Genomic DNA, 22,807 nt, shown 5'->3' on the forward strand with positions numbered 1-22,807 from the left:
TTATACCAAGTGCTGTTGATTGCCCTTTGTGGCTGTGTTTCTGCATTATGAGCCTCTATGGGCATGGCTATTTCTTTTCCATATTAGTACCCTCATAGCCCTTAAAAGTATTTTACAAGTAGTGGGTGCTCAGTACTTGAAATACACTAAGTCCATTTCCTGCTTTTGATGCACTGAAAGGGACCCTTTCTTGTAGGGATGGCTGGTCCAGCAGTAGTGTTCAAGGTAAGTAAGATTCAGCTCTCCTCGAAGTTCAGAACACAGGGCTGAGCCAGCTGCCGTGGGAGCCCCTGGGAATAAACTACCTTACCTGCCTCTCAGGTACTGTCCAGCCTGGGCTGCTCTGGGTATTATGTACCTGAGTATCAGGAAGCCATGAAGGTCAGCGTCCTCAAAGGCTCAGAGAGATAAGCAACACTGCCTTGCCCTTACTCAGTGGGACATTTTCCCACGGGGAGATTCCTGAGAGTGAATGACTAAAGGGAAGTAAACTACTGGGTCAACCTATCGGATGCATTCAGGGGTTACTTCGTGCTTCTGTAAAGAAATTCAGAGTACTTTTTAGACCTTTGGGATGTTCTCTTTGCTGCTCCTGAAGCAGTCCTGTGGGTCTAGGAAGGATTGATCTCTCTCTCTCTCTGTGTGTGTGTGTGTGTCTGATATAGTTGCTCTCAATCTTTATTATTGCTATGACTACTATGATTTTTAATTTAAAAACTTACACATACTTGGAACAGGTGTAGACATTGCAGAAATCCCACTTTCCAAAGATCACCACCACTACCACCAGCAGCAGCTGGCTGTGTTTCCTTAAAGACATTTTTTCCCCCCACAAATCTGTACAGATTATCAGATTGTATTTAAAAAACAAACATGGGGTTATTGTTAACATTTTTCCCCCAGCACCTTTCTTTTTTTCACATGACAGTACATTTGACCATCTTATTAGGAAGGGTCTGATCCTGTTCCAAGCTGGGTTGGAATTGCATCTGTATAGTCAGTCCATCTGTGGACCAGCATTGATTACAGAATGCAAGCACCACATGGAATCCATGCCTTACTGCTTCCATAAAAGCACTTCTAATGACAAGAGTAAACACTCTGCACGAGGGCCTGGGTGTAGCCGCAAGCACCTGCTGCACCTGCCAGATAGCTTTGAAGTCAAATGTTTATCTTACATGTTCATTTTATTTTAATTCATTATCTATCACCAGGTAAAACTGATAGTTTAGAGACATGCATTCTCTTTATCCTGCGTCTTTGCGTACCGTAGGGTATACGTGGCTCGGGGAGACTTACAGGAAGTGTGTTGAGGAATATCGGAGTTCTGAGTAGACAAAGAATTGTCTCAATCACGGGGAAGGGACTTCTCATTTTGAGTGATTGGACCCATGAGGTCCCTTCTGGGCCTTGTCTTTTCTTCAGGTTTTTGGTTTATTCTGAAAATTATTGCCATTAGGGATTACCCCTGTAGGGCAATCAGCCTAAAAAAAGGTATCACCTGCAGTACTAATACCATTAGATCCGTTGACCAAATTGCTTAGTATTATAGAAAGCAGAGCCGGGAAGCCAGTTAAGCCTATATCATTTTGGAGCTTGTAGGATGATGATAATATCTAGATAATAATAAAAATATCTAACACTGATAGAGGCTTACTGTGTGCCAGGCATCTTCCTTTACCTGCCTTTTACCCTTGAGATTCAGAGAGATTAAATAGTTTGCTCATAATCAACACAGCCTAGTAGGTGTTGGAACCTGTGTATGTGCGTGTGCACCTGTGTAGGTATGTACGTGTGTGTGCATACTGTGTGTGTGTGTGGGTGTGTGGGTGTGTGTGATGTGGTGCAGGAGAAGAGCCCTTCCTTTTCTCTGCAAAATTGTGCTGTGGCTCAGATCCTGCCTACCAGACAAGATTATTGAGCATCACAGACTTGGATTACCTGCCTGGTGTGGGTTACACTCTGATGTGTGTGCAAATGCCAGCTGTTTTCACCCAGTCCAAGTGGCCTGCAGTCAAAGCGTTACCTTTCTCTGGAGGCCCTCGAATTCCCATCAGTGTCGTGGATGGTCAGCTAAGAGAGCTACGTGCCGGGACGGCTTGGTTCCTCTTTGGCCAGCATGACTGGCGATGAGCTTTGAAGGTTTATTGCAAAGTTGGCCATGTGTTAGGCCACGTCTCACCCTGGGGTCACTGGACTCAAAGCTTGCCCAGAGAAGAGTGAGGATGAAGAAGGATCTTGAAACCAAATCACATGGCTGAAAGAACTGGGGTTGTTCAGTGCAGAAGAAAGGAGGTTCAGGCCTGTGAAGAGTCAAAGGGAATTCTGTGGCAGTCCCCGAGGGCACCCTGGGTCCATTAGGTAGGAGTGCTGAGGAAGAACTTGTAAGTTCATTATCAGGAAGCTAGAGGTGTCAGGTAGCAAAATGGGATACCTCAGAGGGAGGCAGTGGTGTGTGTGGAAGCGCTGATGTGTCCCAAATGTGCTCTCACCTGTACATGGAAAATGTTACTTCAGGCTGGGTGTCTACCTGCCAGGAGCACTGTTGGGTTAGGGGGTTCCTTCGTAGGCTGGCAGGTTGGCATTCAAAGGTCTTTTACAATCATATCCAACCCTGGGCTTCTTGGATGCAGGGTACTTTTGCCCAGAAGCTGCCCTGAGGACCAGTGCAGATCTGTGACCCTGCAAACCAGGTTGGGGGGTGTATTAGTTTGCTAGGGTTGCTGCAAAAAGGTACCACAAGCCAGGTGACTTAAGCAGCAGCAATGTATTGTCTCACGGTTGTGGAGACCGGAAGTCCAAAATCAAGGTGTCAGCAGGATTGGTTCCTTAGGGGGGCTGTGAGGGAAGGGTCTGTTCCAGGCCCTTCTCCTTCGCATGCTCACATGGTGTTCTTCTTGTATGCGTGTCTGTCTCCCAATTTCCCCGTTATATAAGGACACCAGTTATTTGGGATTAGGACACACCCTGATGACCTCATTTTAACTTCTGTAACCTCTATAAAGACCCTATTTTCAAATAAAGTCACGTTCTGAGGTGCTAGGGGTTAGGACTTCAACATAATACATTTTAGGGGGACACAGTTCAACCCATAACAGGGACAAGCAGTGCTCTCATGAGTGCAGTTGGCTGTGGGCTGGGCACTCTGGCTGCTGCTTTGGCCCTCTGGGGTTTTGTTGTTGTTTTAATGGTAGGATCAATTCTCTCTGGAAAATGTCACAGTAGGACCAGGCTGTGACAATAGGATGAAATAAACACCATGTGGCGTTAAGTACATTGTCATTGTTGTGCAACCATCACCACCGTCCATCTCCAGAATCTTTTCATCTTTTGGAACTGAAACTCCATACCCATTGAAGGATAACTCAGCCCCTGGCAACCGCCATTCTGCTCTCTGTCTCTATGAATTTGACTACTCTAGGGACCTCATGTAAGTGGAAGCATATTGGATTTGTCCTTTCGTGCCTGCCTTATTTCACTGAGCATAACATCCTCAAGTTTCCTCCATGTTGTAGCATGCGTCAGATTTCTCTTCCTTTATAAGGCTGTATAATATTCTGTTCTATGTACGTACCACATTTTATTCATTCATGCATTGATGGACATTTGGGATGTTTCTACCTTTTGGCTGTTGTGAATAGTGCTGCTGTGAACATGGGTATATCGACTTTTAAAAAAATGTTGTGATTGAACATGTACATGTCTGTTATAGGAGAAGCCAACACAGAGTCTAGTAGAAAGCACCCTCCTACCCCATCACCACTGTGTATCGTTTGGCCTCTATCCTTCTAGCTGTATTTTGGCCTATGGATGTGAAATCAGATCGTTCTGTACTGTCACGGAACATGAGCCATTTAAAAAAAATGTTTGAACTCTGTGAAACTATTCAGTAGTTTCCCAAACAAGAAAACATAAAACATAAGCAGTGAGGTGATGAGTGCCTGTGATGGGCCAGGCAAAGGCTGGTCTTACCGCAGCGTCCCCTGTGAGATTGGTACCGTCATCACCATTGCTAAGTGGGGGAAAGAGGCTCTGAGAAGCCCCAGGTCATCTGGCTGCTGCAATTGCAAATGCAGGTTCGTAACAGGCCTCTTCTCTCATCTCTCTTAGGCAAATGTCTGCAGACTACGGCTGACCGTACCTCCTGAGAGTCCAGTGTCTGAGTCAAGTGGAAAGAAGGTTGAAAGAAGAGAGAAGGTAAGCCATCTCTGAAGCGAAGCCCTGACTGGTTCCCATCTTTGTACTCTTTTTCATTTTAACCCCTTTTCCTGCCATCCTCCATCCAGGCTATTCACAGAGCCTGCATGTCAGCAGCTGTGTGATGAAAGGCCCTCTTGCACTTGCCCCCCACCTGCCATCTTCCCAGAAGTCAGGCTGCTTTGCTGCCTCCTGTCCCTGCTCTTGCTTCTTGGTGAATGTAGGCTCTGTGTGGCCTTGAGGCCCCAGGAGTGCTGGCCTTAGTGACGGGTGCTGTGGCTGGGAACGTGTTTTTCCTGAAAGAGCCTCATCCCGTTGAGTCAAAGGGCCCATTGTGAGCTGCCCCTGAGCCTTTCTCTGTGGCTGGAGCTGGAGGCCCAGCTCACATGGTGGAGGGGTTGCCTGGAGAGGAACAGCCCAGCAGCAGCTCTGCCACGGCAAGGGCACCCAGCTGCAGGGAGGAGTTGGCGCAGGCGTTTTTGTGCCAGCTGCTGTGCTACACGCTGGGCCACAAAGATAGCTCTGACCTTGGCCTTGCCTTGAGAAACTCGTAGTTTTGCAGGTGAGACAGACGTATAAGTAAACCAAGATGACGTGATCGTTCGAGTGTTAGGCTCCAGAAGTGTAAGCAGGGCTCTGGGAACATGGAGAGTTGGGCCATATCAAAGGACCCAGAAGCCTGTTTGAAAGGGCTCTCACTGGTTAAAATGGAAACATTTCAACATTAAAAAGAATGAATGACAGTGATGAGCCGTGGCACATTGAATAATAAAAAAACCTCATGGATTTATAGTAATAATCAGAGAGAGAGATTCAGAGAGAGATTATAAAAGGGAAAGCTGTTCTTTATATGACATCAGCTGATAAATTTAGAAAATCTCTGCTTTGTAACCCCCAGGTCAGGTCATCAATGAATGCAAATACTAATTGGTGGAAGATTACTGTGGAGTAGTATATATACTCAAGAGTATTAGTACCTCACTGATCACTTACTGACTCTAAAGGTACAATATGCCACAAGATGGTAGCCAGTAGCTCTACCAGGTGATCCGATTCAGCATTACCAATAGTGGGCAGCCTGGTATTATGTGACTTCTGATGTGATACAATTCAGAAGTAAACAATGTTACCAGTAATATTCATGCCAAACTTGTTTAATTGAATCTAGTAATAAGGACACAGAAAAATCCAAAACGTGGGACTGTCTACAAAAAATTAGCCAGGCTCCCTTAATAAATTCAATGTTATTTAAGAAAAATGAGAATCTATTGGAGATAAAAGGGACTAGAGAGACTTAATATCATTATAACGAATTAAACCTTAATTAAATCCTGTTTCCCCAAAAAAATCTATAAAAGATATATTGGGATAACTATACAGTTTTGAAGATGAACCCATATGTTACATATTATCGAATGAATAGTACTTTTCTTACTTGTGGTAATGGTACATTGGTTACGTAGTTCATTCTTCCAACTTCTCTGTACCTTTGAGCATTCTCCAAAGAAAAAGTTTGTGGGTAAAATCTCAGAACCAAAGAGAGCGGAAGTGGTCAGGCTTCGGTGGCCTGTGTTGCTGGGGGAAGGGGTCCCCTTCTGCCCTCACCAATCCCCTCCCTGTCCTTCCTTTCAAAGCTGATAGATTGGTCAGAGAAGTGGCCCTGGGCTGTGCCTAGGGGTTCATGGGCAGCTTAGCACATGGGGAATCAGAACGAGTGCTGGCTGGAGAAAGGGGCCCAGGCTGGGGTGAGCGACAGGGCAAGGGCCCCATAGGCATGGTAGACACAGTGGGAAATTTGGTCTTTGGGAGTTATACCCGAGCCGCACGCCTGAGGAGATGTTTGTGAGGGGCTTCTGGGCGCCGACACTGGGACAGTGGATGATGTGAGGCACCGGGGGGCATGTCACTGCACAAGAATAGTCAAGTGTTCCCGAAGAAAGAGGCAGTGTGTTCTGTGTCACAGGTGCATTGGGAACCACGTTGTGTACCGATTTGCCTATTGGTCTTGAACGGTGCTTTTCAAACTTTTAAAAGCAATTAGATCCTCCTTTTTTTTTCTTTGTTTTTTTTTTTTTTGTTCAAAACGTCATCCTGAACGAGGATGTAATCCAGGTGAAAGTGGTGCTGGTGGGGGACAAAGTCCTTCCAGTCTCCCTGCACCCTACACCTTCCTGCCTGGGAACTCAAGGGGCGTGCGGAGAAATGCTGGGGGAGAGGATGCGCCAGGATGCTTCTTAGACTGGGGGGACCAGGTGTGCAGCCTGAGTGCCCATCTTTTCTCACTGCAGAAGAACTGGGGTAGAGAGGAGGAGGGTGCAGCTGGCTGTTACCCCAGAACCGAAGTCCTTGGGTGGTGGCCGCACTTGAAGGTCCTGGTGGTAACGGTGAGGCTGTTCTGGGTGATTTCGTCACCATGTCCTAGCCAGGTGCCTGGTCTTGAGTCACTGGGAGCCAGAGGCAGCCACCAGCAAGGAGGCCCTGGGGCTGCCAGCTCCTCTGATGTGCCTTCGGTGTGGCTCCCCCTCTCTGTGACATCATACGTAGCCCACAAAACCGCAAGATGCCGGGAACGCTGGTGAAGTGACTTTGGTTCCTTTGGAGGGGTCTGCGGCGTGCAAAGGCGGGGTTTGGAGCTCGCTCGGATGTAGAAGCTGTAAATGGCCCAGTGGCTTGCTGATAAAGTGAAACTTCTCAGAGGGTTTCCAGGGCCCTGTTAGAGCTTCAGCCGGCTGAGGGCAGGCCTGGGCCTTGTTCTTTTTCACAGTCATGGAGGATGCTTAGTGTCTTTTGAGGACCTAAGGATGCCATGGGGCAGCTGGCCACACACAGACACCACTGCCAGCTGGGCCATTCTGTCTACTGGCCCCAGATCATCAGGAAGAGGAATTACAGTGGAGCAGAGGGAAGGGTGTAGCAGGTGGTACAGGTTGCCCAGCTTCAGGATGGGGTGTTTGGAGGCTTCTGGAGGTAATTACAACAGAGGCAGCGTCTTTCTCTGGAGTCATGGGTTCCTTGGGTGGATGTGGATGGCTTCCTGCTCCTAAGGCAGATGCCCAGCTGCCTGCTTCTCTTTGTCTTTCTCTTAAGGAAGATCCCACCTGCCCCGAGACTGCTTTCCCCAGTCCACGGATGGCTCCCAGACACTTTGTTTCTCTGCTGTTAGTTTCCTCATCTTTCAAGTAGGCACATTGAAGTCTAGCTGCAGAGGGTAACTGAGCTAGTATATGCAAAGGTCCCACCACAGTGTCTGGCCTGTAACACTGATTAGAGAGGCGATGACTTAATGCCAAATCGCTTCCCCTTTTTTGTCAAACCCAGTGGCCCTGGTTCTTCGCTTTTCTCCCCTGTCCCCCCTGGAGAAGTCATTCTCCTTCCTGAAACTGCATCTCCTCCTCCCTTTTGGGCTGTGCCTGCTGCATCTTTTCTGATATTATGATGTCCTCCTCTGAGCATCCCTCTGCCAATACACCTGGGCCTCGCCTCCTCTCTCTGCACAAACCTTACCTCAGAGAACTCCTCCATACACAGGTTGGCCGCTTTCGGGAGGATGCACACCCTGTACCTCAGCTTTGCTCTCCCGAGTCCTGTCCTGCTGGTGGCTGAGTTGGTGTTCATTGTTCTCTGCGTGGTGTTACTTTTAGGGACAGATATTTTATTGCTGTATGACCATTATTTTAATATTTAAAAGTATGAAATCTGGATCATTTATGAGTCTCTGCCCAGCCACACTCAGTTTATCCAAGTCTCCTTACCCTTCAAGACCCTACCGAAGGCCCGCTTCCCCACGACCTTCCTGGCCTGCCTGTGCTTGGGTGATTATCCCCTCTCTTGAGCTGCAGGACACCCAGGCTACCCTCTCCCTTGGCACCTAGCCATCTGCTGCTAAGCACTGCACGTATGTATACATACATATTCCTGCCACATCCGTGTACAACGTGTCCATATATACACACACTTAACAATGTGCAGTCTTTTCATTTTGCCCGTAGTTGGCGCTTAGTGCGTGACTGTGGATTATGGTGATTCAGTTTTGTGTTAGTTTCCTTGGGCTGCCATAAAAAAGTTGCCCAAACTGGGGGGCTTAAACAGCAGAAATTTATGGCGTCCCAGTCTTGGAGGCTGGAAGTCCAGGATCACGGTATCCGCAGGGCTATGCTCACTCTGAGGGCTCCAGGGAAGAATGCTTCCTTGCCTCTTTCAGCTTCTGGCGGCTGTGGGCAATCCCTGGCTATGGCAGCATCACTCCAGCTTTACATGCTGTTCTCCTTGTGTGTGTTTGTCTCTGAATCCAGTTTGTCCTCTTTTTGTAAGGACACTAGTCATATAGGGTTAGGTCTTAACTCCAGTGACCTCTTCTTAACTTGACCCTGTCTCCAAATAAGGCCAAATTGTGAGGTACTGGGGAAGGGGGCTCCAACGTGCTCTCTATTTGCAGGACACTGTTCAACCCATGATAAGTTTCTTTGTGGAATATTATCACCTTAAATTGTATTAACAACTCGGGCAAATGAGCAATGGACTTTTATTTGTATATTAAACGTCATTAATTATATGGAAGAGGAAGTGCTGATTAGTTTGTAGACACAAATTTCGTGTTGAGGGATTGATGACATGTTTATTAAATTGTTGAACATTAAAATTAAAATTGGTAGTAGATAATTTTGTTTTATTTTTTTGTGTTTTTTTTTTTTGCAATATGCGGGCCTCTCACTGTTGCGGCCTCTCCCGTTGCGGAGCACAGGCTCCGTACGCGCAGGCTCAGCGGCCATGGCTCACGGGCCCAGCCGCTCTGCGGCACGTGGGATCTTCCCGGACCGGGGCACGAACCTGTGTCCCCTGCATCGGCAGGCAGACTCCCAACCACTGCGCCACCAGGGAAGCCCGGTAGTAGATAATTTTGAAATTAAACCCCTATCATTTTCAAAGAACTTTGTGAATGTACGTATCCATATTCCTATCCAAATCTATGTGCAAATATTCTTATGCACACACAGATACACACATACACAGAGAAGTAAGAGATAGAACCAACACCAGTGTTGAATCAGGGTCTCACTGCATAGTTGAATTTTAGAGAATACGATCTGAGCTCTGCCTATTCGGAGGCTGTGCGACGATGAGGTGTTTCCGAAGTGACAAAGTAGCTTGAAGTGTATAATGTTTTAGTTAGCTATTAGCATCCTTCTGTCATAGATGTCCTTTAGTGACTTGTGTTTTTAAAGAAGTTGTTTCTCTCTCAATCTTGGAGAACCCTGAGTGAGGGAGAGCGGATATATGTGTATGTATGAAAAGTCGGGGGCTTTCCTAGCCCAGTAAAATGATTCCAAGGAAACCCTTGCCATTCGGTTTTATAGTCCTTGTTCCCTTAAAAGCCCCGGATGAATAAGCCTGCTGCGTTCTCATCCTTGGTGTGACTGTTTATACAACATCACGGGCTGTTGCCAGATGAGGGAGTGTGCTGCTGTGATTCAGATGGGGCTGGAGCTGCCCTGGTGATAGCGTGTAGGACTCTATGTGCCTCTCAGAGATAGCAGCCCCTGGAGGGCAAAGAGGCCTGGGTTCTAGTGCTGGCTGCCTGATCACTCGAGGTCGTGGTCGGGCCACTCAAGTCATCTCCAGGGGCCTCAAATTCCTCTTCTAGCAAATGGAAATGTTAGCCTGGAGCCAGCATTTCCCCACATTTCTTTAGTTCTGGAACTCTTTATTCAAACGAATATGTACGACAACACCATCTGTAGAACGGTGAAAGTGCAGTGGCTGTGGTTTAACATAAGGTCAGGGCTGCGTCGGCTGCCCCAGCAGTGCTGCCGCCCCACAACCTCATTGGACACCGAGGAGGGGCCAGGCGATGGCGCACCAAGCTCTTGAATTTTCCTAGCAGGGAAACCAAGGCCAGTTCAGGGGTGAGCGTTTCACTGTCATAGTAAATCTGGTGACTGTGATGGGAATAGCAAAAGGATCCAAGAGGAGAGAGGTGGACAGACAGGCGGAAGCATCCAGACAGATGTGGAGAATTTAGTAGGAAATCAGATGCTCGGAAATGTCATGCCCCCACCGCTAACAATAGAATCTGTCAGTTATCTGCTAGTGTGCCCAGCGGTGCCCTAGATGATTTATGTATATTATTCCATGTATTCCTTAAAACAAGCTTCTGAAACTCGTGGTATTATCCCCCTTTTACTGTTCAGGACCCTGAAACAGTGAAGTTAAGTCACTTGCACGGGGCCACACAGCTAGTAGTGGTAGTAGTTCTGTCTCGGATCTGTGCCCCGGCCGTGTCGTCATGGTGATGTCAACTTGCACACTTCCTCCTCTCAGGAAAGTCTGTTGTATCAGTCGAGGTAACTTACCTAAGCTGTGTACTATACCCCTGGGTTCCAGAAAAGAACTGATCCTCCCACCTCCCTGAAGATATTCTTCTCCTTCTCTTTTTCCTGGAGTGTTTAGGCCTAAGCAGCTATTGTCTGCTTAGAATGGAGTAATATCTTTACGATACTACTTAGAGATATCTTTACAGAGAGAGTATATCTTTAGAGTAATATAAAGAGTAAGATCTCTAAGATATTAGTATAGAGTATAGAGTAATATCTTTAAGAGGTTACTCTTATAAGGATACTGTCATTAGAACTACATTCTCTTGTGGGATTTCTGCTTGGCTAGAATTTTTCTTTCCCTTCTCATTTTTTTTTTTTTTTTTTTTGCTGTACGCGGGCCTCTCACTGTTGTGGCCTCTCCCGTTGCGGAGCACAGGCTCCGGACGCGCAGGCCCAGCGGCCATGGCTCACGGGCCCAGCCGCTCCGCGGCATGTGGGATCTTCCCGGACCGGGGCACGAACCCGCGTCCCCTGCATCGGCAGGCGCACTCTCAACCACTGTGCCACCAGGGAAGCCCTCTTCTCATCTTTAAGCATTCAAAGTGATCCGTCTTTTTCCAAGCATGAGTTTATGTAGGCAGTGGTCTCTATTCGATCTGTGCGAGAGTCAGAAATAACAAGTATCTCAGTAAGCCAAAGGTCTCCATTTCTCTGAGGGGACAGGGCCGCCCGTCCCCTCCCTATTTCCCTCCCAGGCTGTGGAAGAGCCCCTTAGGCTCAGCTGTAGCGTTCATTGATGTCACAATCGGGCAAAACAAAGTCAAGCATGAGTAATGACCAGGAACCGTAATTTGCTATGATGGACACACAGGTCAGACAGGTCAGAGCACATTCCTGAAAGTCACCTCCTCTGCCTACAAGATGGATAGGATGCCCGGAGGCTCAGCACTTAGAGTCCCCAGGTCAGCTGCCACCCTCTGGCTGCAGGAAGAGGTCCCAAACAAAAAGTTTTGGAAATAACTTGGCTTATAGCTTTCAAGTCAGTCAATCCATGTTACGGTCCATCTAAGTCATATTGGCAGCTGGACGTGTGACCAGCTGCCTGTCCTAGCCTCTGGGGTCAGGGGCTGACTGTGGCGTTCTACCACCATCAATTCGGATTTTTGGAAAACTGTGCTTTCTGGTATTATTCTCTAAGAACCCTTCTTGACCGTGGGATTTTCTTCCTTTGCACAGATCAGTGTCTAGGATGACCACATACTCCAAATATTCTGGCCTAAGCACAGTTCCAAGTATTCTCTCTCTCTCTTCTTGCCTTCAAAATGGACTTATCGAGCATCTATTTACACTAAGTGTCGGGGATATAGCGGTGACTACGGCAGATACAGTCACTGCCTCTGTAGAGCTTATCTCATTGTAAGATCTTATATTCTGACTTAGGGTTTGGAAAATATGGTCATCTGTCACTGGATTCGTACCCCAGCTCTCCCCCAGCAGTAAAACTCTTGCAGCAAGAGTTCAGGCTGGGTTACTTTTCTATAGTTTTTCTTTTCTAAGGCACTTGCCACCAAGTGTGTCTTTAGGGAAAACAGCCATAGCATGAGCCTGTAATGTAAGTAGTAAGCTGTGCATACATCCCAGGGAACAGTGTCACGGAGACATTCTCTGTATAGTTGACTGATGGTGCCTGTTGATAATTCTGCGGCATTGTACCGAGGGGGTTGGGATGCTCTTTCAGCTGATCGTTTCCTTTTCCCTTCTTCGGCGATAACTTTTTCATTCGGTGCATTTATTAGGGCTTTTGTTTGCAAGGCGATTTTACCTCCTGTTGTTTCATGCCCAGGAGGCTTTTCATAGGCCTAGTGTACATTTCTGAAAATGTGATTTTTATTAATACAGAGCAGCATTATAAAGAAGTGTTAAAAACTTTTAATTCTGGAGAATTTCAAACATAAACAAAAGGAGAATAATGGACCCTTCACCCAGCTGACGACCCTCAGCCCATAGTCAGTCCTGCCCCGTCTCCACCCCCGTCCACTTCCTCCACCCTGTATCCCAGATATCATAAATAGTTCAAGCATATTTCTCTAAAAGATAAAGATTATCTCTTAATATAATCACAATGCTATTATCATGCCTAAAAATTAACATTTATCTTATGGGGAGAGTAAAGGACACGAGAGCAGAAAAATTTAGCTACAAACACAGTGCCAAACGTGTCAGCTCTTTTCATTTTCTTCTGGATCCTCCAGTTTTTGACCAAAATCATACTGACCTTTCATAAAAATGATAGCAGTCTCAGCTCCTTTGCAATATTTTCTGGATATAGATTTTATGATTGAGACAAATATCATCTCCCTGTCCCTCCATCTAAGAGGAACAAAGGATGTTCTCTTCAGGGGACCATATTTACATATTCTGGGTAATTCCCCAGAACCTCTTCCAGCTTCTAAAGCTCCCTATTCATTCAGCAAATATTCACTGGGAAACTCCTTAAGTGGTGATCACTGTTAGATGCCAGGGATTATGGTGGAAAAGACAAACAAGACTTTAGACTTTTGGGAACTTCCAGTTGGTAGGGGAGCAGGCCTCACATACAGTAACGATGCTGATAGTCACCCCGTTGCGACTGTGGGAAGTGTTGTGGCGCCCTGACGGTCTGAAGGGTCAGTGCAGATGACCTTGAGGGAAGGACGTTTCAGCCCAGCGGTGGGCTCTGCAGGCAGAGGGAATAGCCTGTGTAAATGCCTGAGGCAAGAAGGAGGTTGGCTGGGCTTCCCTGGTGGCGCAGTGGTTGAGAGTCCGCCTGCCGATGCAGGGGACACGGGTTCATGCCCCGGTCCGGGAAGATCCCACATGCCGTGGAGCGGCTGGGCCCGTGAGCCATGGCCGCTGAGCCTGGGCGTCCGGAGCCTGTGCTCCTCAATGGGAGAGGCCACAGCGGTGAGAGGCCCGCGTACCGCCAAAAAAAAAAAGAAGGAGGTTGGCTGATAAAGGAACAGAGAGGAGGTGGTGGGGGCCAGGGAGATGGATGCCAGGAGGCTGGAGAAGAGCCTCCCATCCCGGCCCGTCTCCTCCCAATGGCCCTGGACCTGAGGGCCCGGCTCTTGGCTCCCGTAGCCCTGAGGTCTATGGGCCGCAGGGACATGTGTGTTCCAATTCCTCTCCTCTTAGCTATCCTGAAGGCTTTCTGATTAAGGAAGGGGCCTAGATTTGGAAAGACATGCACAGGCACTTGAATGCTACCACCTTGGAAGAAAGAGTAATGTTTACACAGTAGGGTTACTGTGAGGATTAAATATTGTATAATAAAACGGCTAGGCAACAAATATTTTCCCCTTCTCTTTCTCCATAACCATCCGTTCCCTTTCCGCATCACAGCCCAGCAGCTCCTCGTGCTGCCTCAGGAATCCTGTGCTTGTGGGACGGCCCACGCTGGTGGCCCTGCCTCTGAGCAGAGTCCTGTGCTGGGCCCTTCCCTGTGGGTCTGTCATTTAGACCCTGACCTTGTAATAAGTTTTTAGTTTTCATGTTTTGAAAATTAAAATAAAAATGATCAATTCAAATATAATGCCTGTTATTTCAAACTAGTTAAAATAGAATACAGAAGAGCATAAAGGGAAGAGTGAAATCCCCCTTTTCACTGAGGAAACTATCATTAACGGTGTGGAGTCCATCTTTCTAGGTGTTTTATATACTCAAACACACACTTCTAAAACAAAAAAATGGGAATATGAAATTTACTCTTTTTTACTTAACAGAACTTTGGTATCTTTCCATGTGCATAATTTTCAGATCCACGACCTCCAGGGTGGTGTTTCACAGACTGTTGTCCTTGGCATGTTTGTATTTGCCTCCGTCAGTGATGGACCTCATCTCCCCGCGTGGGCAGGGAGGCAGAGTCCTCTGTATCCGGCCACCTGAGCATTTTCCTGTAAGCCAGTCCACCTGCCGACATCAGCTTGTTTTTCAGGAACTGGGTGGAGTTGGTGACAGAAAGAGCATGCTTTTGTTTCCTGGTGTGTGGGCAGTTTCGTTAGAGCTTTTCCTCTTCCTAATTAAATGTGTAGTAAAGCAGGGATATCTAATCCCAGCTTTGCACTCCACTGAGAGCCATTTAACCCCCCACTCACCTAAACTTAGATACCAACTTCAAGAGTTGCCTCAGTGCCCGTGGGACCCAGGTATGAGGGGCTCAAGTGGAAGCACTTTCCAGAAGCAAATGCAGAGTGTCCCACTCCTCATATTTTCTCTCTTAACAGGTTTGTACAGAAGAGTGGGAAGCAATGGCTGTTTTGTTTTCTTAATTTTTTTTAAAAAAGCTCACATTGTAAACAAACCATACACAAGGGTCTAAAGAAAAAATTGAAGTCATCCTCTCCTCCAGCATCCCTGCCCCTCCCCACTGTCCCCTCCTTAGAGGTCGTTAATGATTAATAATTTGTCTGGTAACTTTGCTTTACTTTTACAAACTTTGACTGAATGGGAATATGAAGTACTTACTATTCTGCTGCAAATGAATGATTTTAAAATGCAAATTATAGTTTTATATGTCAAAGATGTTTCGCAAGTGCATAGAAAGAATTTATGCAAAGGTGTTTTTTTTTTTTTTTTTTTTTTTTTTTTTTGCGGTACGTGGGCCTCTCACTGTTGTGGCCTCTCCCGTTGCAGAGCACAGGCTCCGGACGCGCAGGCTCAGCGGCCATGGCTCACGGGCCCAGCCGCTCTGCGGCATGTGGGATCTTCCCGGACCGGGGCACGAACCCGTGTCCCCTGCATCGTCAGGCGGACCCTCAACCGCTGCGCCACCAGGGAAGCCCGCAAAGGTGGTTTTAAAATTAGTGAAAGAACAGAGTTGCCGTAATGGAATTCAGCCTTCTGTGGCATTGTCCCAAGGAAGATTAGATGTAGGCTGGTTTTTCTCTGAAGTCTCACTGTCTCATCTTGAGTTTTTCCTGTCCCTTCCCTTCCATATTGTGAAGGCCTACTCTGTGCCTCTACATGTAACAAAGCCTGCACTGTGGGAAGGTGTACTTAGTGTCACACAGAATTGGGCTTGAATCTAGATGTGTGACCATAAGGGAGAGACTTAACCTCTCTGAACTTCAGTTTTCTCAGCTATAAAGTTGAGAGGATATTCACCATGTCACGGTGTCGTTGTGAAGATTAAATATATAAGGAACATTTCTAGCTTATAGTAGGTGCTCAACAAATCTTAGTTTCTCTTCCTCCTGCTTCTTGAGCCTTCAGTCTGTGAAGATGTGTTAGGACTTGGACATGTTCCCCACTTCCCAAAGGTATTTGCACTTTAGCACTGATCAGAGCTTTAACTGAGTGAGTTAAGGAGCAGAAGATTCTTTTGGGGTGAAGTTATGCCACCTCTGCCTGGCTTTCCAGAAATATTTCATGAATGGTCACAACAGGTGTCCCTACCCCCTTTCCTCGGAACTGGCTCCAGGGTCAGCCCTAACCTCAGAGGACAATCTGGCTGCCAGATGGCTGCCAAAATTCTTCTCTTGCGTATCTCAACCTCATGCATTTCAGGCCACACAGTTAATGATGAGGACGAAGTCGTACAGAGGAACTGGTATAAAGAGAAAAACAGTATTACCAAGAATGCGAGATTTTAGACACTCTTGTTATCAGGGATGGCGTAAGTCCGCCTGGCGCCTTTGTGAGAATTAAATAAAGGCACCTTCTCTGGGAAGATGGGGCCTGGCATATGTACTACAAGGTAAAGGAACAGAGCTTTGGTAGAAATTAGGGAAAGGTGCTATTCCTCGAGGGTAAAGGCAGGCTCAGCCCACGCCAGGTGTGACTTGGCAAGCAGAGACCAGGCTGGATTTCTACTGGCCGTTCTCCCCACTGCCAGGCCCCCTAGTGCTGGGTACAACCTGCATAACCATATACAGTGGGCCCACGATGACAGCTGTCTCTACGAGGCCTAAAGAGTCATTATTCTTTCTCTCTTTCTATCCTCTTTTAGTATCGTGACCTGAGCAATGGCGAACCCACCATGAAACTCCCTCAGGGTGTTGTCTATGGTGTGGTACGAAGATCAGATCAAAACCAGCAGAAAGAAATGGTGGTGTATGGGTGGACCACCAATCAGCTGAAAGAAGAGATGAACTACATCAAAGACGTGAGTTGTTTAAGGATTTTTTTTTTCTGGTTTATACACTTCTTGTAGCATGTAAGAGGGTGGATATGAATGTAATAAGGCATTTTGAAACAATTCTAAGTGTTATCATTGTGGATGGAACTGTGGCCACAGATCTTCATGGTAATAGGAAAAGCGCAGATGTAACTCTGCAGTGAGGTATAGAGTGAATTTCTAGATGTTACTAAGTAGGGATACTCAGGAGACCAAGTGGCTTCTTTCTTCCATGTGTGATAAGTAGGCTCTTAAGTAGTTTTGCTTATTACACTGAACACTCCTAATGTACGAGTTTGGACAACTGTATTAATTTGGATGCTTTTTGCTGCAAGTAACGGAAAAGCCAACCTGAAAAGGAATTTGTCTCATGTGGGGGTAACTCTAGGGGTAGGTGGGCTCTACGCAGGCCTCTCCAAGCTCCAGTTCTACTTCTCTGAGTTTCCCTGGGTTCTTTTCTCCTTCAGCCTCATGCTCATGGCAACATCTAAAAATATGATGGTGTCTGGAGGAGGAAAAGAGGACAGTCATCTCTGGTTACTTTATAGAGACCCTCCATTAGACTTCCCCTTGTTTCTCATTGGCCAGGACCCAGGTCACATGCCCGTTCCCAAATCCATCACTGGCAAGGGGAATAGGATGACTATTGCTGGTTCAGACCAGTCAGTTAGGTTGAAATGGATGGTGGGAAGTCAACCATGATAGACATTGTCCAACCCAGGTCAATTAATTACAATTTTTTGTAATTAATATTAATTTTTTTTTTTTTTTTTTGCCATGCTGCACGGCTTGCAGGATCTTAGTTCCCTGACCAGGGACTGAATATTATGTTTCTTTTAAACTATATGGTCTATTGAGAAATTTTGGAAAATGTAAATATGTATGAAGAAGAAAAGAAAATCACCCGTAATTCTACGATTCAACCAGAACAGTTGTTAACATTTTGGAGCGTTTCCTTGTAATTTTTTCATTTCTTTTTTATCTATCTATCTATATCTATCGACTTACCTACCTGTCCCTCCATCCATCCATCCCTCCATCCATCCATCCATCATTTCCATTCCTTTTTGGTCCACCCCGTGTCTCCCTAGATTGACCAGTGCCTTTGTGACCCAAACCAGAGTGATTAGATAGAGAGGCAATGAGCTGCACCAAAACACTGGCCTGTAGACTAGAAAGTGAGAAGCAGGGGCAGCGTGGGCAATAGGGTCCCCATGGATCTTGGTTCAAGGTCTGGCTCTTTGGCCCAGACAAACTTCTGCCCTGTCTGGGCTTCAGTTTTCTCATGTATAGATTGTGAGGTCTGGGAAGGGACCCTTCAGGTCAAAACGAGTTCTTCGTGCCTCATTTTATTTGGTTGTGTTTGCGAATAAGACACAAAACACATGTTGTCGGCTTTTGTTTGAGTTTTTGAGAAGAACACCTCTTCTCAAATATCAAAAATAATGTGCATTTCTTAATGTGTCTCGAAAGATTTGGATACTTGTATAATTTTAAGGAATAAAAGAGACAATACATGCTTAGCAGAGAAAATGAAGGAAAGGAGCCCTACTCATACTCAGACACGCAGAAGATGTGTGACGACCACCAGCCTCAGAGCCCCAGTCATCCAACCCCCAGAGATCAGTTTTAACCATTCACAGTATCCCATTCCTCATCTTCCCAGGTGGGAACAGCTTGCACCTTCCTAGTTTCCTGTATTTTCCTTACTGAAATGCCCCAAATAACACGGCACCACTTCAGAGGTAAACCTCCTAAGCAGATTGGAGAGTTGCAGGTTGCCCAAGACGAGATAGTAGGTTCAGGCTGTCAGGTGCCCAGGTCACAGGGGAGTCACTGACCTGAATTTCCCAACCGCCACTGTGATCTGCAACTTAAAATTAATTTCCGGGTAAACACCTTCTATAGCTGGTTTCAGACCTGTCACTCGCTCCTCATTCCTGAGTGTATTTATGGGTTTGTGTGCCCTCCCTTGCTTGTGGGTGACTCTGGCTTAGTTGGCTTCCTGCAGTATTTGCCAGTGGGAGCAACACCCAGCTCCACCCACTTCCCAATGGTGAGCAGCCCAAGAGCTAACTCAGGGCCACAGATGAGAGCCATTCTGCCTGCCCAGAATGAAAAGTTGTGCGTTTGGCTCATTTCCCCAAAGTGTTAGTAGTCAATGACAAGAAAGCAGTCTTTATTACTAGAATTCATCTGGGGAGGGCGTGGTGTCTTGACTTGCCCTCTCTTTCCTGCCCTGGAATCTCCACCAATATCCAGTCACTCCTAATAAACATGCAGTCAGTTTAAAACAACGTGCTAGTTGTGCAAGTACAGCTTCAAAATTAGGTCTGCTCGTGCTGTGCCCTACACGCCCGTCAAACCAAACTGCTGCCTTTGAGCCTTTCCTGTGATAGAAGTTCCAGAGCATTCTGGAGAGGGCTCCTTGAGGCTTCCTGTTCTATTCGAAGATCCCTGAGTTCTTCATCCTCCTAGGGGCACCAGAAGAAGGGGGAAGACAGAGACTATTTGTTAGGTTTTTTGTTTTTATTGAAAATGTATTTAAGGCCCCGTTACTCCTCTGGAAGAGTGGTACTGTGGAGAAATTTAAACAGAGTTTGTATAAACAGGTGTTTGGGGGATCAACTGACTTTTCTTATATTTAGTGCCTTGTGTATTGTTGGTGATTACTGAGGAACTGAATTTCACATTTACGGGCTCTCTAAGCTCATACTTTCCTGACTCATATTCCAAACATTTATTTGTTCTTTGGCAGTCAGGGCAGAGATAGGGAAAATTAGAGGTGGCTTTTGCTTTTTGGTTTTTTGGTCCTCCTAGCCATGTGTTTAGAAAGTCAACTTGTTCAACATTTTCTACTTGTAAAAACATGTGATAGGAAAAGGGGAAAATCTGGCCTGAATATGGTTTTAAGGGTGGTAGGTGAATTTCAGTAAACGAATCTTTCTTTAGAGCATGTTATTTGTATAATTAATAGTTATCAATAATTATATATAATCACAATATGCATTTATTATTATTATTGTAGCTTGATCTCTAACTAGCATCTTTGTGGGCTGCAGGTAAGAGCCACTTTGGAAAATGTAAGGAAGCGAATGTATGGAGACTATGATGAAATGAGACAGAAGATTCGACAGCTCACCCAAGAACTGTCAGTAAGTAAAATGTGGAGGGATGCTAGAGCTTAGAACTCCCTCTCAGTTGCTAGTGCCTGAAGATATTTGAGTTTATGATGTTCCTTATGATGGAGTCATATTTTAAATGAACCGAGGGAATTTTATCACAGAATTAAGTTTATTATTTACAGGAAAATTTTTGTGGCGAGAGTAATCTTTACATTCAAAGCATTCCCTCCAAAATCAGGAATAAGATGAGGAAGCCAGCTACCACTGCTATTATTTAACATTGTACTGGAGACCCTAGCCAATGGAATTAAACAAGAGAAATAAATTAAACATGAGAGAAATAATTAAACAGTTTATAGAGGTTTAAAAACTGGACAGGTAGGTGTAAAACTATCACTGTTTACAAACTGTATGGTAATATACCCAGAAAGCTGAAGTGAACCAATAAAAAAACTACTATAAACAATAAAAGAATTCTGTAAGGCAGCAGGGTAAAAGATTAATGGACACATGTTAGGTTTCAATATACAAAAAACAACCAGTTAGAGGAAATAACAACAACAAAAACTACCAGGTGTCTGGAAGTAGACTTTAGCAAGTAGAAAGATGTGCCACGTACTTAGAAAGGAAGATTCAACATCAGAAGATGTTAATACCATTCAAGTTAATATACAAATTTAATATAGCCCAATAAAAATACCAACAGATTTTTATGTTGCTTTTTACAACTGGACTAGGTGGTTCCATGGTATACAGAAAATAAATATGAAGAGTTGAAATTCTGGGGAAAAAAAGGCCATGAAAGAGACTATCCCTCTTAATATTACAAGAAATTGAGAAAGCCTCAGTGATTAAAACAGTATATAGTACTGGGACATAGATGAATAGACATCAATGAGAAGAAGCCCAGAAATGTACCCCAATATATGATAAATGTGGCATCTGAAATGAAGGGAGGAAAATGGACCAGTCAGTATATGCTGTTGGGACAGACTTACACCTGGGTAAATTCTGAATAGATCAAAAATGCTAAAAAGTGAAACTTGCAAGTGCCAGAAGAAAATATGTGTGAATTCTTTTATACTCTTGGCGGTGGGGGGGGGGGGGCGGTGGGGGAAGGCAGTTGCTTACTATGACATGCAATCCCAAAATCACAAAAGGAAAAGTTGATAATTTTGACTACATTAAACTGACGACTAGTGCTGACAAAAACACCAAAGTCAAATGACAAGCTGGGAAAAATGATTTGCCTTCATATTATAGATAATAGGCTAATATCCTGAGTATTTAAAGAGCGCCCATGAATCAAGAGGATAAAGGCCACAACTCATAAAAATAGGCGAAATATTTGTGACAGATAGTTTATAGTAAAGGAAAGATGAAGAGCTCTTAAATGTATGACGAGATGCTTGACCTCATTCTCAATAAGAGAAATTCAGATTAAAATGGTCCTGAGATGCTATTTTCACCTAACAGACTGGCAAAACTGCAAAAGTGGGACAAGATGCTGTATTAGCCGTGCTGTGGAGGAACAGGAAGATTGCTGCTTCGAATGTCATTTGCATTACTCTTAGGGAGAACAATTTGCAGTATCTACCCAAATTACAAATGCCTACATCCTTTGACTCAGCAAGCTTCTTTCTAAGCATTTATTCTGTAGATCAAATCTCACATATGTGAGATGACGTATATATGAACTTAGTAGTTAAGCATTGTTTGTAATAGTAAAAAGATTGGAAGCCTACACGTCCATTAAGAAGGAGAAAGTAAAATAAATTCCATCTCTGTAATACACAGAGTTGTAAAAAAAAAAAAAAGAATAAAAAGAATGAATAAGCTCTTCAAAAAGAGATACAGAAAAATTTCAAAGATATAGAGTAAGTGGTAAAAAAGGCAAGACATCGGAAAATACGAAAATATCATATGTAGTGTGCTACCATTTATGTAAACCAGGAGGGGAAAATAAATATATCTAGACTGTCTTGTGTGTGTACACAAAGTTACTAGAAGGATCATCAAGAAAGTAATTAACAGTGATTCTTTCTTGAGGTGCAGAGTGGGCGAGGTGGTAATTGAGCAAATAGGACAGGAGTGAAAGGGAGATTTATTTTAGTGTATACCTTTTCTACTTTTAAAATGTTTGAACTCTATGAATGTATTACCTACTAAAAATTAAAGAAAAAATAAGCTTCCTCTGGTTTAACCTAGCTAACGCATACGGGAGAAAACATTTTAAAAAATATTTGTGATTAATAACCTTGAAGAAAAAAGATTCGTTTTGTGTGACATACTTGCCATAAAAGTTAACATCTGCAGAAAACAGAAATATAGATCAGTGGCACAGGATAGAAAGCCCAGAGATAAACCCACACACCTATGGTCAACTAATCTATGACAAAGGAGGCAAGGATATACAATGGAGAGAAGACAGTCTCTTCAATAAGTGGTGCTGGGAAAACTGGACAGCTACATGTGAAAGAATGAAATTAGAACACTCCCTAACACCATACACAAAAATAAACTCAAAATGGATTAAAGACCTAAATGTAAGACTGGACACTATAAAACTCTTAGAAGGAAACATAGGAAGAACACTCTTTGACATAAACCACAGCAAGATCTTTTTTGACCGACCTCCTAGAGAAATGGAAATAAAAACAAAAATAAACAAATGGGACCTAATGAAACTTAAAAGCTTTTGCACAGCAAAGGAAACTCTAAACAAGACAAAAAGACAACCCTCAGAATGAGAGGAAATATTTGCAAACAAATCAACGGACAAAGGATTAATCTCTGAAATATATAAACAGCTCATGAAGCTCAATATTAAAAAAACAAACAACCCAATCAAAAAATGGAACCACCATATGACCCAGTCATCCCACTACTGGGCATATACCCAGAGGAAACCATAATTCAAAAAGACACATGCACCCCAATGTTCATTGCAGCACTATTTACAATAGCCAGGTCATGGAAGCAACCTAAATGCCCATCGACAGACGAATGGATAAAGA

The 22,807-nt window shown here is 44.9% G+C and overlaps 1 protein-coding gene across 5 annotated transcripts in view; it reads left to right on the top strand.

Moving 5' to 3' along the window:
- Window positions 1-22,807, top strand: part of MYZAP (myocardial zonula adherens protein) — a 137,342-nt gene that overhangs the window by 43,590 nt on the left and 70,945 nt on the right. For all 5 annotated transcript variants that reach the window (XR_010945911.1, XM_067748156.1, XM_067748148.1 and 2 more), the window contains 3 exons: window positions 4,111-4,197; window positions 16,498-16,653; window positions 19,728-19,820. Coding sequence is in view for 4 of the 5 variants with exons in the window: in XM_067748128.1 (XP_067604229.1) it covers window positions 4,111-4,197; window positions 16,498-16,653; window positions 19,728-19,820 (336 nt within the window). In the remaining variant the exon portion in view is untranslated. The remainder of the gene's footprint in view (window positions 1-4,110; window positions 4,198-16,497; window positions 16,654-19,727; window positions 19,821-22,807) is intronic.

Source organism: Pseudorca crassidens, chromosome 1, assembly GCF_039906515.1.
Source record: "Pseudorca crassidens isolate mPseCra1 chromosome 1, mPseCra1.hap1, whole genome shotgun sequence".
NCBI lineage: Eukaryota > Metazoa > Chordata > Mammalia > Artiodactyla > Delphinidae > Pseudorca > Pseudorca crassidens.